The following is a 15,712-nucleotide window of genomic DNA, read 5'->3' on the forward strand; positions in this document are numbered from 1 at the left end:
TTTCGTTGGAAACAGTTTTAGAAAGTATTCTTGAACCAACTCCAAGAATTTAGCGGCGCTTTTCAAATACATGAAGCTGTGTACGTACTGTACACACATCAGATCCTGAATCGCACCAATAACATCAGTAGTCCCCTCAGTGATTCGTGTATGATCTGCAAATACATAGAACATCCAAGTTCCATTGCCAGTATCTGAAAATTGAAAATAATGTAATGTATTAAAAGGCAGTTCATGAAATAGTTGTAAAAAAAATCTTGTGAGCAATTCGATTTATAGCCCCTTAATACAATGTACAGTCGGATCTCCTACAACCTGCATTTGTAAATGATAGAGTATTACTCGATTACAATTTTTTAATTTTTTGCGAAAATTTTGATCACAGACAAAATTGTTATTACAATTTTCATTGTATTCGAACATAACTTCTAACTACTTTAAATCTCGCGAAATTTAACTCGTTTAACTGATTGTCGCATATGGTGATCATTGCAATAAAATGAGCATACACCAAAGTCAAATTCAACTTAACAAAGCATAGTCATTTTTGGCGACTGTAAAACTACGTTCTATGTTTACCATTTTTTTTTGTTAACCATTTTTGTTAACGACCTATTGAGTCAATTTGTCAACAGTTGTTACGGCATTTAATTAGCAAGGGACTGGAAGGTGAAGTATATTTTTCAATATTTAGAGCCATAGTACTCAAGGGAGAGCAAGGAGTTGAAGGGAGAAAGTTTAGAAAAGCGTGGAAGGGTCATATATGCAAGCTTAGAGCTCACCGGCAACTTAACTTTTTGTCTGCTACCGTAGGAGTCAGGGTCTTTTGGCATTAGAAATGCGAATCACCTGAGTCTACGGCATGTCCGGACAAGCGTAAAGTAACTTGTTACTTCATGCTGTCGGAACCGACCGAGTCGGTTCCGACAGCAAGAAGTAACAAGTTACGCTTGTCCGGACATGCCATAGACTCAGGTGATTCGCATTTCTAATGCCAAAAGACCCTGACTCCTACGGTAGCAGACAAAAAGTTAAGTCGCCGGTGAGCTCTAAGCTTGCATATATGACCCTTCCACGCTTTTCTAAACTTTCTCCCTTCAACTCCTTGCTCTCCCTTGAGTACTATGGCTCTAAATATTGAAAAATATACTTCACCTTCCAGTCCCTTGCTAATTAAATGCCGTAACAACTAAAACTACGTGTACTGATAAATGAGCAGATAGTAGTAGTGAACCATATATTCTAGTATTTTTTAAGTAAGAATGTCTGTTGTGTTATTAGTAAACCGAATTACCTATGCATATTATAACTGGTCCAGCAGATTCCTCATGAACGTCGTCAATACCGGTCCCGATCTGTGAATAAATCATTTATTATTATAAACAACTTTTAATAACAAATCATATTATCTTTACCTCCTTCTTTAAAAAATAGCAGTAAAATCAAACACTTCGTAGTCAGTGGATGAAGACTGTAGCTTAAGCATTTTTCGAGTAGTGGAGTATCCGATTATTTTTTCCCTTTTCGCAGTGAAATATGTGCTCAGCATTCCAATGTCAATACCGGTAGATTTTTTGAAATGGAATTCCAGAAGCTTGCGTCGCCGTAGCACTGGTAACTCCGATAAAATGAGGTTAAGATTTTTATTCTGATCCAGTCGAGATCGAACGAAAGCTTGGGACTGTTCTAAGAATTCCTCGGTAAGCAAGGATGGTTCATCCCGACGAAGTTTTGAAAAGACTTCCTTTGGACAATGATCGGATGATGTTTTCCAGTATTCTTGGTCAGTTCCAGCTCTACGGTTTCGATGTTTTTGAAAAACCGGGATAGATTTCTTTGATGTTTCGTTGAGGCGATTCAAGTAGACGTTTCGATTGATCATTTTTTGCTTGAGAGTGATGTAGCTCAAGCCATTTCCAAAACCATCATCGTCTCGTTTTTCTAAACAAGGGTATTTTTGCAATACTTGCTTTGAAATAGCTTCCATAATATCCGCACTGATATTACTATCGACTGCCCTTAATTGGTCAACCAAATTGTTGACAAGACTGCACATTTCATTTTTTTTAAACGCAGTGATCGAGGTATGGTTGCGTTATGATGCTGAAGTCTACGTTCTTGAAGACTATTCAGGCGAACTAATAGATTGTCGCTGACTTTTTTCCAATTTACGACAAATGAACGAAACTTGATGGTGCTTGTAGCATGCTTTTTGCTATCTTTTTGATATCCAGGTTGCTTATGCTGTCGTTTTTCTTGTGCATTCGTTTTCGTCATGGCAATTTTCATTATTGTTTGCTTCTTGTTTGTTTTCGGGATTTGTTACCGTTTTTATCTCAGGTGATAAGGTCGAGTCAGATTCAAACTGCTGATATTCTTCCGTTAGTTTTAAATTGTTTAGCTCGATGTCGGTCAACATTCGCATAGCTGACGAATCTGCTCCCGATGAACACTCTTCGGCATCGGAAATTAATGTTACCACGTTAGGAGCAAGCTGGACCTGGTGCAGAAACGGAATGCCGGAGTTTTCTGCGTCGATATGATTTTGAAAATAGTTCGATGAATGACTTAATACAATTTCTTCCATGTTGACGTTAGTTGGTCCTGAAAAATTATACAGATGGATTGTTCGGTTTAACACCCACAAACGCAATCAAAGCCCCGCCTCCAACAGTACGATTGCATTAGTAGTAGGTATAAAGGCAGTGCTAGATGAAGATAGCAGTGAGTTAATTTTCAAACGTGATGCAATTTACATCAGCAGCAGCAGCAGCAGTAGAGAAGAAATCTCGGAAGAAATAAAATTAATCGTAGTAGTGAATACAGCGTAATTTTCCACAACTCATTCCCTGAGTTGGAGCATCGTTACAGCAAAAGGGTCCTTTTCAGAACCAGATTTAATAAGAAACAGACGATTTGCTCCACTCACTGTGCCGTCAAGGAAGTTCCAGTATTCACGTTCGCTTTGCAGCGTGAACATAAATTGGTCCTAATCGAACCGGATGCCTGCCAGACCACCGCTCGTGCCGGAGTTTGAAAACTTGTGTTGATGCTTCTACGGTGTACTAACCTAGCGTCAGCAGAGAAGCCATTTAATTTCGTTTCGTGTTCAAACGTGTCATATCGTGTTCGTGCAAGCTAGTATTCGTCGTGCATTTCAACATGCCACTTGCGCGTTCTCCACCTTCAGTCAACCAAGAAAACGTCTCGTCCGAGCAGCATCATGCAAATTCCAATGTGATTGCATCATCCAATCAATGTCCAGCAAACAGTGAATCAGGATCGTTTCATGGATTTCGCGAATGGGAAGTTGCAATGGATGCTGCTACAATGAAAGAGTTAATGGGGATTTTTCGCCAACGACGCCAGGTTCAACAAAAATTAGTGAGGATCCAAAGGTCACTTCAGTCTCAACAACCAATCGGATTGGCTCAGTTAAATGTCATGTCAAAAAATCTCTCCGCAACGTATTCAGAATACAGCGGGTTTCACAGCGAAGTAATGGCGCTCATACCAGAGGACGCGGTAGTCGAGCAAGAGGAAGAGTATGCATCATTTGAAAACCTTCACAACTATGTTTCCATAGCGGTCGAGGAACTGATCCTGCGGACAACAAACAGAGCAGTTGTACCTAATAGCGCTCAGGTTGTCATACAGCAACAGCCTTTGAAAGTGCCTATTCCGACTTTCGACGGGAATTATTGCAATTGGCCAAAGTTCAAAGCCATATTCCAGGATTTGATGTCCAATTCGGGAGATACAGACGCAATAAAACTGTATCACCTAGATAAAGCCCTCGTAAGTGATGCCGCTGGAATATTGGACGCTAAGGTGATAAGCGAAGGCAACTATCAGCATGCTTGGGAAATATTGACAGATCGATATGAGAACAAGCGAGCAATAATAGAGTCTCATATCCGTGGTTTGTTGTCACTAAAAAAGATGGTATCTGAATCACACAAAGAATTGAGAAGATTATTAAACGAAGCCACAAATCATGTTGAAAGTCTTCGTTTTCTTGAACAGGATATTATTGGCGTGTCGGAACACTTTGTCGTATATCTAATCATCAGTTCGCTCGACAAGTCTACTCGTAAAGCATGGGAATCAACACAAACGAAGGGAGATCTGCCGAAGTATGCTCAAACTATCGTATTTTTGAAATCACGGTGTCAAATATTAGAAAACTGTGAAGCAGCATATCAGGAACAATCGCCATCACTCGTTAAGCCGAAACAAGCAATTACATCGCAGAAAATCCAACCGCAAAAAAGCTATGCGGTCTCAACTAGTTCCGCGTTGGTCGAAATTGAATGTGACATTTGTGGTGGCTCACACCGCAATTTCCAGTGTTCAGAGTTAAATAATCTAACTGCTGCTCAAAAAAGTGAGAAGATTCGAAGTATTGGAATCTGCTTCAATTGTCTTCGAAAAGGACATTTCGCCAGAGAGTGTTCTTCTGATAAAACGTGTAGAAAATGTCAACGACGTCACCACACACTACTTCACGAAGAGAGGACATCCAACAAAGATGACATATCGTCTAATGTTTTCACTTCCATTGAAAATAAAGCGGTAGAGTTTTCGATGGTCGCTCCTGCAATTATTCAACCGACTGAGAATCAAATCACACCAACTACGACAGATTCTTCTGTGTCTACAATGTGTTCATGTAACTTCACATGTGAAAGGAAAACCGTACTTCTTCTAACTGCGGTTGTGCATGCTCTGGACAAGGACAACCAGCCGCATCTCTGTCGTGTTCTCTTAGACAGCGGTTCTCAAGTGAATTTTGTAACAGAGGAAATGGCTAATATACTCGGTATTCCTAAGCAACGAGCAAATGTCCCAATCACTGGTATTAATGCATTGCGAACTCTTGCTCGCGATAAAGTGGACGTTATGTTCCGGTCCCGTGTATCTAGTTTTCAAGCTAGCATCGAATGTCTAATTACACCTCAGGTAACTGGAACTATTCCTACGTCAAAAATTGACATTAGCCGATGGCACATTCCGGAAGGAGTGAGTCTTGCCGACCCAGAGTTTTATAAACCGAAAAAGGTGGACATGTTAATCGGAGCCGAACTATTTTTTGATGTCTTAAAGAATGATCAGCTGAACTCAACATCTAATATGCCACATTTACGCGATACCCACCTCGGATGGATTATAACAGGTGCAATCAACGAACCTCATGAGTCAGGCGGTTTTCTTCAGCACTCCAACTTGGCCTCCATAGAAACCATCGAAACATTGCTGCAACGATTCTGGCAAGTGGAAGAAGTCCTAGATATACCTAAGTTTTCCACTGAGGAATTAGCCTGCGAAGATCATTTTGTGTCAACTTTCAACCGCGACGCCTCTGGAAGATTCATAGTGAGATTACCACTGAAGGATAATGTTGTCATGCTGAATGACTGTCGTGCACTCGCACTAAAAAGATTTCTGATGCTAGAAAGACGACTGGTACGTAACCCCGATCTGAAAAAGCAATATATAGAGTTTATGCGTGAGTACAGGGACCTTGAGCATTGTCATGAAATTATAGAAGCTAACGATCCACCAAATCAAAAAAACTACTACATGCCGCATCATGCCGTTTTGAGGCCATCCAGCTCCAGCACTAAATGTCGTGTTGTTTTTGACGCCAGCGCTAAATCATCCTCATCGGATTTGTCTTTGAACGACGTGCTCCTCATTGGTCCTGTTGTGCAGAATGATTTGTACACTATTATGTTGAGATTCCGTAAGTATAAGATTGCGTTTTCTGCGGACATTTCAAAAATGTACCGCCAGATACTTGTGGCACCAGATGACCAACATTACCAAAGGATATTCTGGAGAGAGCAACCGACCGACCCGCTACAAGTTTTGGAACTGGACACAGTAACTTACGGAACCGCATCTGCACCTTATCAAGCCACGAGATGTTTAATTCAGTTAGCCAACGAAGAAACTGAAGCGATGCCAATCGCTGCCCGTATCGTAAAACAGGAGGTGTATATGGACGATATTCTTACAGGAGCAGAAACAGTAGAAGAAGCCATCGAAGCCCAACATCAGTTAAAACTACTACTTAGTCGAGGTTGTTTCCCTATACACAAATGGTGCTCGAATTCCCAAGAGTTTCTACAGCACATCCCACAACAGGATCATGAGAAACAAGTTGCCTTGGCGGACTACGCAGCAAATAAGGTCATTAAAGTATTAGGTTTACTGTGGGATCCTAATGAAGACACCCTGTTCATTGCTCATCATCCTCAACAAACGGTAGAGCACACACAGATCGTTACGAAAAGAATGATATACGCCGAAGTTGCAAAAATGTACGACCCACTTGGAATATTTTCGCCGGTCATTGTCGTAGCGAAACTAATTGCGCAACAAGCTTGGAAGTCGAAGGCCGGATGGGATGATCCAGTAGAAGAAGGTTTGGCACAAGAATGGCATGAATTCAAACGTGCTTTACCGCAAATAAATCTTATCCAGGTCCCAAGGTGTGTAACATTCAATGATGTAGTCGCTTACGAATTGCATGGATTCGCGGATGCGTCGACGGTGGCATATGGAGCGTGTGTGTATGTGCGAAGCTTATTCACCGATGGATCTGCAAAATTGCGTCTTTTGAGCAGCAAGTCAAAGTTAGCCCCCCTCCACGAGCTGTCTGTCCCAAGGAAAGAACTGTGCGCCGCTTTGCTTTTAACACGGTTGGTCGAAAGGATAATACCTGCCTTAGAAATGGATTTTCAAGACGTTGTACTTTGGAGTGATAGTACAATAGTGCTGGCTTGGATTACGAAACCCCTTAATAAGCTCCAGTTGTTCGTGAGAAATCGGATCGCTGAGATACAGAAATACACCGGTAACTACACATGGCGCTACATTCGTTCCCAAAATAATCCGGCAGACGTCGTGTCCCGTGGCCAGCTACCGGAGTTATTGAGTCAAAATTGCCTTTGGTGGGACGGTCCAGGGTCCCTTCACAAACTACACTATGAAATTACAAACTTGCAGGATATACCGGATGATTTGCTTCCTGAGATGAAAGTAGTGGTTGCCATGCCAGTCGTGAGTATTCAGCCATTCCCATTTTTCTACAAGTTTAGCAGTTTTCGTAAAGTACAACGCATAATGGGATATGTACTGCGGTTCATTAGCAACTGTCGAAAGAAAATAGCCGCTAAACGAAACCTGTTTCGACATTTGACTATTGAAGAGCTGCGTAAGTCTACAGAAACAATACTTCGTGTAATTCAACACGTTCATCTAGAGGACGAAATTCGTCGGGTTCTGTTGAACAAACCAAGTAAGACAATCGGTAATCTTCGACCAATTTACATAGACGGTTTACTTCGTGTCGGCGGAAGGCTTGATCGTTCTCAACTTTCTTTTGAAAATCGTCACCCAATTATCCTGCCAAACAAGGATCCTCTAGTGCGCAATCTAATACAGGAAATGCACGTCGACCTTCTCCATGTTGGGCAAACTGGATTATTGAACGCAATTCGTCAGCGGTACTGGCCGTTGAAGGCTCGTTCCACCATAAGACAAATAACTCGCAGATGTGTAAGATGCTTCCGTACAAACCCAACCAACATGACGCAGCTGATGGGAACACTACCAAAGGCAAGAGTTGTTCCTTCCCCACCCTTTGCCGTGACTGGTATAGATTACGCTGGTCCGTTCTTCATCAAACAAGGATTGCGTCGTCCTGCACTAATAAAGGCATACATCGCTGTGTACGTATGTATGGCAACTAAGGCCGTTCATTTGGAAGCCGTTACGGACCTAAGTTCCGATGCATTTTTGGCATCCCTCCAACGTTTTGTCAGCCGTCGAGGACTACCACAACAGCTGCACTCCGACAATGCTACAAATTTCAAGGGCGCCAACCATGAGTTACATGAACTATTTCGACAGTTTCAGAACGAGCGGACTCTACAAGGAATACACGAGTTCTGCCATGTACGAGAAATAGAGTGGCACTTCATCCCACCAGAAGCACCTGAGTTTGGCGGATTGTGGGAAGCGGCTGTAAAGTCAACGAAAACGCATCTTAAACGCATCGTAGGAAATGTTCGACTGACTTACGAAGAATTAGCGACGGTGCTAGCTGAGATAGAAGCAGTTTTGAATTCGCGTCCTCTTTTTAGCATTTCGGATGATCCGTCAGATCCTCTAGTGATAACCCCAGCGCATTATTTGATAGGGCGTCCGCTCATTGCCTTACCGGAACCATCATTGGAGGACGTCAAAGAGAGTCGTCTAAAACGTTGGCAACACCTGCAGCTAATGCGCCAACACTTCTGGAGTGCTTGGAGCCGTGATTATTTAAATACCTTGCAGCCACGAAAAAAAAACCTACGGACGAAGCAAAACATTAAGGAAGGAATGATTGTTCTTCTCCACGACCGATCGCATCCTCCTCTGTATTGGAAATTGGGTCGTATTGTGGCGGTTTATCCCGGCGACGATAATTTGGTTAGAACTATCGACGTATTAATTGATGGATCTATATATCGACGTCCAATTACGAGGGTATCCGTTCTTCCTATAGAGGACAACTTCAAGGACTCTACGCAAGGCACACATTAGTCTGAATTATGTTGAAACGTTGTCTCAACCGGGGGGAGGATGTTCGGTTTAACACCCACAAACGCAATCAAAGCCCCGCCTCCAACAGTACGATTGCATTAGTAGTAGGTATAAAGGCAGTGCTAGATGAAGATAGCAGTGAGTTAATTTTCAAACGTGATGCAATTTACATCAGCAGCAGCAGCAGTAGAGAAGAAATCTCGGAAGAAATAAAATTAATCGTAGTAGTGAATACAGCGTAATTTTCCACAACTCATTCCCTGAGTTGGAGCATCGTTACAGCAAAAGGGTCCTTTTCAGAACCAGATTTAATAAGAAACAGACGATTTGCTCCACTCACTGTGCCGTCAAGGAAGTTCCAGTATTCACGTTCGCTTTGCAGCGTGAACATGGATTATACATAATTTTTATTAATCGAGATATAATATTATGGGAAAATTGAGGAAAAAAATAATTTTTTGGGATGAAATGTTCGATATCACACGAGAGAAACAAAGACAAGCTTGCGATCCCGAAATCAGTTTTTGAATTTAAAGGCAAACGACTGAAACGAACTGCGGCATATGATTCTAGAACATCAAAGCTAATTTGGGTGGTCCAAAATCGAGCATTGAAAAAGCCGTATAGACACATTTAAGACAATAAATGGATTGAAGTAGAGCGGCGCGATTGTCGTAGTCGATAAACAGATCGATAAATATACGATATGGAAATCCGGTGTATAAAGGAAAGGGAAGTAGCTTCACGAATCCTCACTGGCTTGACGAAGATTGCAGATCACTGGATGAGTCGTTAGAAAGGGAGGTTGTAAGAACCGAATACACTATATACCGTTTTTCGTTCTTAGCAAAACTAACCCAAAGCAAACAACTTGAAAGTAATAATTTTGACCTGACCAAAATTCAATATACCAGCCAGGGAAACTGAGATAGGGAGATTCCACGGGTACATAAATTCATATCGAGACCTTTTGGTAGAATTTCGAGGAAAATTGATACAATGTATAAATTTGTTCCAACATATTTGAACCCTTTCTTGACCAATTTTTTTCTACCATTCTACTGTTGGGGTCAAGAAACACGAAAAATCTGTTTTGATCAAGATATGTACCTCTTTTGCAGTGCTACAAGCTACTTAATTTTTACATTCCAATGCTCATTACAATTCTCATAGAATACCATACTCCAAAAGATAGTCGAAGATGGTTTAATTTGATAGGCTTTATCAATTTTCAATAATATTGCAAGACAACGAAGTCATATCAAAACTTCATTTTTCACTTTTAAATGAAACTGTCCCTGATAGCTTCAACGGAATCCAACCAATTCAATTGCAATTACTTCAGTTCTACTGATAATACTAACAGTTATCCAGCTTACTTGTTTTTGTAAACGCACCTTGTGAAAACCGAAAGTTATACTTGATTAAAGTTATGGTGCTCTGCAGACACCACAAGCGGTGACCATTGCATTCTATTAGATTTTTTTCATGCTATGCTGACCAGGAATAGATGATTCACGTGCGTCGGTAAAGATTACCCGCTATTCTATCATATACGCCAGTTCTGGATCCATTCCTTGACCCAGCTGTCACAATTATTCAGACGAACACATACACAGATAGACATACGAGTACCACATAACAATTGTACACTAGTACCAAAAACTAAAATTATTACAACACATCCACTAATACCCTACACCTCTTTTAATTACCCTGTGTACGATTACGAAGTCAACCGACCCCCACTGCGAGCCGTGTTCACAAACACTGCCATTGGGCTGTTGAACAATATTTACAAACAGAGCCCACAGAAAAAGCCAATCCACGGCGACCCGCCAATCGTGCACGCCAGTGTTCTTAGGATGTTGGCTGTCTATTAGTTAGGGCTGGTGCAGAGTATGAAAAAACACAATACATAAATACATACTCGGTCTCCTCGATGCACCACTGTCGAAGCGTAATGCAATAACCATCTAAAGCAATTGTCGGTCAGAGGTTCTTTAAAACTGATGCACAAATATACTTGATATTTGCTATATCATCAAACTCGTCAACCTAGGGGAAGATGAAACTAGTAGTGTATACACTATAGTCATTTTAAACTTTATATCCAAACATTTCCGCCGAATATTTGTCATTATATATTATTTCAGTGTGTCCAAAATTAAGAAGCTGGATGAGTGTTTAAAAACAAGTTTCTCATTAGAAAAAGTCCGACTTTTTTAAAATACACATTAAAACATGTCGTTTTTACTGACATGGTAATGATGGTAAACAATTTTCAGACAGGGATACATGGTGTAGATCAATATTGGGAAACGGGTACATGGAGTGAAAAAGGTGCAAAACCACTAGATTAGATTAATCTGCATTGAAACTATATACATAAAACTAAATCAGCGAAATGTATTATGATTCATTGCGCTGTCGAAATAAAATAAGTGTTTAGCAAAACGTAAAACGTGTTGCTATATAAATTTGGCACCAAAGATATACTTTTGGTTGGATAGTTTGGGTCCGAGTTCTAGTGAGTCGAACATTACAAAATCTGCTTTCCACGCTCGCGATAAGCGCGGATATTAGCGGGAGACAATTGGTTCACCAGTTTTATTGCAGATAAATGATGTTGGTCCATTTTAGGAGTCGACAAGCCGTACCCAATGCACAATCTTATATTATTCATCTATTGGTATTTTTAAAAGCATCCTCCCGTAATACACAAGAAAATTTATAATGCTATATAACAAACTTAGTCGACACTAAATGGATGATCAAACAGAATACCGAGGTATAAAATGTATCCAATTATCATTGTAATTCCAATTATCCAATCATCGAATCTAATCCAATTATCCTTATAATTCTGCATTAACCCTTGATGTGTATCAATCTATCTCTGAGCCCGAAAAAAATGAGAAAAAATATGAAGATGGATAAGAACATAGAATCAGTGCTGGGAAAATCACCGAAAATCAAAAATCATCAGTGATAATTATCACTGCTGATCATGCAGTGCTATGATCACAACCATAAAAAATCGCTAGTGATTTTCTCTGAAGCGATAATGTGCTAGCAAAAAATCATTGCAACAAAATCACCGCCTGTGATCAAGGCCTGATTATGATTTTTTTTTTGATCAGGATTATGAAGTTGAGAAAATCAGGAACGATAGAAAAGATGCAAAATCGGGGTTGATGGTATTGTACATGATTATTGTAAGAAACTCCTTATGATGATGATTTGGCCAAATGATTTTGGGAGTGAGAGCGATCCAGCACACATGTAGGGATGCAAAATAATCCAAATGCTAAAGATTTCAGCTTTTCGGGAATGTGTTTTATATTGAAGGACAAGTTGTTGGTAGTTGAAAATCAATAGTTTTGGACATTTTCAATGCACAGGGGGTCCGCCGATGCGTTAAAATTGAATTTTTTCAACTTTTCGGGAAAGTGTTTCATCTTGAAGGACAAGTCGTTGGTAGTTAAAAATCAATAGTTTTGGACATTTTCAATGTACAGGGGGGTCCGCCGATGTGTCAAAATGGAATTTTTTTCAAACTTTTCGAGAAAGTGTTTTATATTGAAAGGCAAGTTGAGGGCTTTTGAAAATCAATAGTTTTGAACATTTTCAATGCACAGGGGGGTCCGCCGATGCGTTAAAATTGATTTTTTTAACTTTTCGGGAAAGTGTTTTATATTGAAGGACAAGTTGTTGGTAGTTCAAAATCAATAGTTTTGGACATTTTCAATGCACAGGGGGGTCTGCCGATGTGTTGAAATTGATTTTTTTCAACTTTTCGGGAAAGTGTTTTATATTGATGGACAAGTTGTTGGTAGTTGAAAATCAATACTTTTGGACAGTTTCAATGCACAGGGGGGTCCGCCGATGCGTCAAAATTGAATTTTTTTGGAAAATTGTTTTGTTTATTTCTTTCTTTTTTATAAATATGACAAAATCGTCAAAAGCTGACAAAATTGGGGATAAACAAAATCGGGGGCTGATAAAGGTCTTTTCTTTGTCTACAATAATTTAAGGCTAAAGATTGCGTTATCCATTTTTTTTATTTTTCGAGCAATTCAAAATTGTTCAAGTTACTTAGAAAAGTTAATAAAGTTAAGACCCGATTTTATCAGCTCCCGATTTTGTCTACCCAGATTTTATCAGCTTTTTAACCCGATTTTGTCCGCCCCTGATTTTATCAGCTTTTTAACCCGTTTTTGTCAGCCTCATATTAACATATGTTTGATAAGCTCTAGCAGACGAACCAAGTCCAATTCGTGCAAATCCTTTCTTGAGCATATTTTCCTTGCCTCAGAGTTTTTTTTTTAATTTTGTGCTGGAAGACCTCTTTAAGTGAAATTTATACAAAATCAGAAAAAGTTATAAGCCTATGTTTAGGGACTATAGAAGAATACATTAACATCTTCGGTTTATAATAGTAAATTAAGTGTTTATTATAGTAAATTAAGAGTAAAATGAAATTAAAGTTTGTTTTGCCATTGTTATATTGTTTTGTAGACAGAGCTGCGCTAAAGAAATTTAAGTGTTGGATACGTTGTACGTAAATACGTATTGACTCCAAAAATACGTCTGTTGAACTTTTTTTCATAACTAGTTCGTCGGGATAATGACGGATATCAATATTTTTGTAATTATCTTAGTTTTTGGAACGAGTTTGACGAGTGGGTTTAGAAATACCGTCATCGGTGATTACTTTACGCCAAAAATAGAACGTTTTGTACGTTATACTCAAGAACTACGATTACGCAACTTCAAATTTGAAACTGTTCGATGTTTTACATATGGCACAAGTACCTCCAAAGTCATTGAAAAGAACTTTTGGAAAATCAAGATTGAACGTAAAATCTACAGAGCTAAAATTGGCGTAAAGTCACCCCCACAAGGGAGCTACTTCACGCCAAAATTTTTTTTCACGAAATCATGTTAACTCCTTGATTTATTGTTATGGATTATGCTCGTTATTTATGTGTGAAAGCAAATGAATGTAGTGCTCGTAAAAATAAAAGGATGTGTTCAAAAACTGCGTACCACGCATCCAATAACCTTGTTTTGGAGAGTCGATAAGTCCTACAATGAAAAAAAGCAAGCCGAGAAAAAAAGCTCTACATGATATACTTGATATTGATGATATTGAGCCTTAAGAATTTGACCACCTTGTTTTAGTATTTTCCTGAAAGTAGTTTTAATTGTGTTACGGAGTGCAAAGGCTTTTCCAACAGAAACGTTTTAATGGTCAGGCCAGTTCGGGAAATATTTTTTAGAGGTGCGCCGCCTCTAATTTTTACCTACAATCGGCGGCGGCGGGGCGCACGCCTCTAATATTTTTTCTTTCTTTTTAATAAATCGAGACTATTAAAATATTCTTCTATCGTCCCTAGACATAGCCTTGTAATCCTTTCGGATCATTTCGTAAAAATTTCCCTTAAGGGGGTCTTCCAGCGCAAAATTTAAAATAAATGATTTTTTGGTTTTTGCTAATTTTGCATCTCTAAGACAAGAAAAATATGCTACAGAAAGGATTTACTATTTTGCCAATTATAGAACCTCGTCCTTCACATAGTGAAAAATCATCTTTTTAAAAACAAATCTACTTTGAAAATTTGTTCGAGGTCTGTCTACTTTGCTTAAACATTTATCAAAAGCCCCTACTGTTTAATATTTGTAATACATTGACAGACCCCAAGCTCATTTAAAATGTCAACAATTGATTTTTACCTGCCAACAACTTGCCCTTCACTATAAAACACTCCCAAAAAGTTGAAATCATTCCCAATTAGATACTTCGACAGAGCCTCCTGTTAATTGAAAATGTCCAAAACTATTGTTTTTAACAGCCCTCAACTTGCCCTTTAATATAAAACACTCCCAAAAAGTTGAAAAAAAAAATCCATTTTGATGCATCGGCGGACCCCCTGTGCATTGAAAATGTCCAAAACTATTGATTTTCAACAGCCCTCAACTTGCCTTTCAATATAAAACACTTTCCCAAAAAGTTGAAAACAATATCCATTTTGACACATCGGCGGACCCCCCCCCCTCTCTACATTGAAAATGTCCAAAAATATTGATTTTCAACAGCCCTCAACTTGCCTTTCAATATAAAACACTTTCTCAAAAAGTTGAAAAAAAAATCCATTTTGACACATCGGCGGACTCCCCTGTGCATTGGAAATGTTCAAAACTATTGATTTTCAACAGCCCTCAACCTGCCTTTCAATATAAAACACTTTCCCGAAAAGTTGAAAAAATTCCATTTTGATGCATCGGCGGACCCCCCTGTGCATTGAAAATGTCCAAAACTATTGTTTTCAACAGCCCTCAACTTGCCTTTCAATATAAAACGCTCCCAAAAACTTGAAAAAAATTCCATTTTGATGCATCGGCGGACCCCCTGTGCATTGAAAATATTCAAAACTATTGATTTTCAACAGCCCTCAACTTGCCTTTCAATATAAAACACTCCCAAAAAGTTGAAAAAAAAATCTATTTTGATGCATCGGCGGACCCCCCTGTGCATTGAAAATGTTCAAAACTATTGATTTTCAAAAGCCCTCAACTTGCCTTTCAATATAAAACACTTTCCCAAAAAGCTGAAAAAAATTCCATTTTGACACATCGGCGGACCCCCTGTGCATTGAAAATGTCCAAAACTATTGATTTTCAACAGCCCTCAACTTGCCTTTCAATATAAAACACGTTCCCAAAAAATCGAAAATAATTCCATTTTGACACATCGGCGGACCCCCTGTGCATTGAAAATGTCCAAAACTATTGATTTTCAACAGCCCTCAACTTGCCTTTCAATATAAAACACTTTCCCAAAAAGTTGAAAAAAATTTCAACTTGGCTCATTGACACCCCTAACATATCCATAATGTTCGAAAATAAATAATGATCATTGATCCAAGAATTAAATCAAATCGCAATCATGGCTGATAATGCTCACTTGTGATTTTTTCCGAATTGCTCGCTGCAGATAGAATCATGCCGTGATCACCCTCTCAATTATCAAATTCAACCACAGATCAAAATCACCACTGATAGAGGGCAAGAAAAAATCGGTAGTGATTTTTGTGAGATGATCTTTTGATAG

The 15,712-nt window shown here is 39.3% G+C and overlaps 2 protein-coding genes across 10 annotated transcripts in view; both read left to right on the forward strand.

The window, feature by feature from the left end:
- LOC131678338 (putative uncharacterized protein DDB_G0282133) overlaps positions 1 to 15,712 on the forward strand; it is a 2,723,618-nt gene that overhangs the window by 74,626 nt on the left and 2,633,280 nt on the right. The gene's annotated exons all lie outside the window — the stretch shown is intronic.
- On the forward strand, positions 3,502 to 8,327 carry LOC131680122 (uncharacterized). The gene is made up of 2 exons (XM_058960840.1): positions 3,502 to 8,168; positions 8,210 to 8,327. The coding sequence occupies exons 1-2, from the start codon at positions 3,502 to 3,504 to the stop codon at positions 8,325 to 8,327; spliced, it is 4,785 nt and encodes a 1,594-aa protein (XP_058816823.1).

Source organism: Topomyia yanbarensis, chromosome 2, assembly GCF_030247195.1.
Source record: "Topomyia yanbarensis strain Yona2022 chromosome 2, ASM3024719v1, whole genome shotgun sequence".
Taxonomy (NCBI): domain Eukaryota; kingdom Metazoa; phylum Arthropoda; class Insecta; order Diptera; family Culicidae; genus Topomyia; species Topomyia yanbarensis.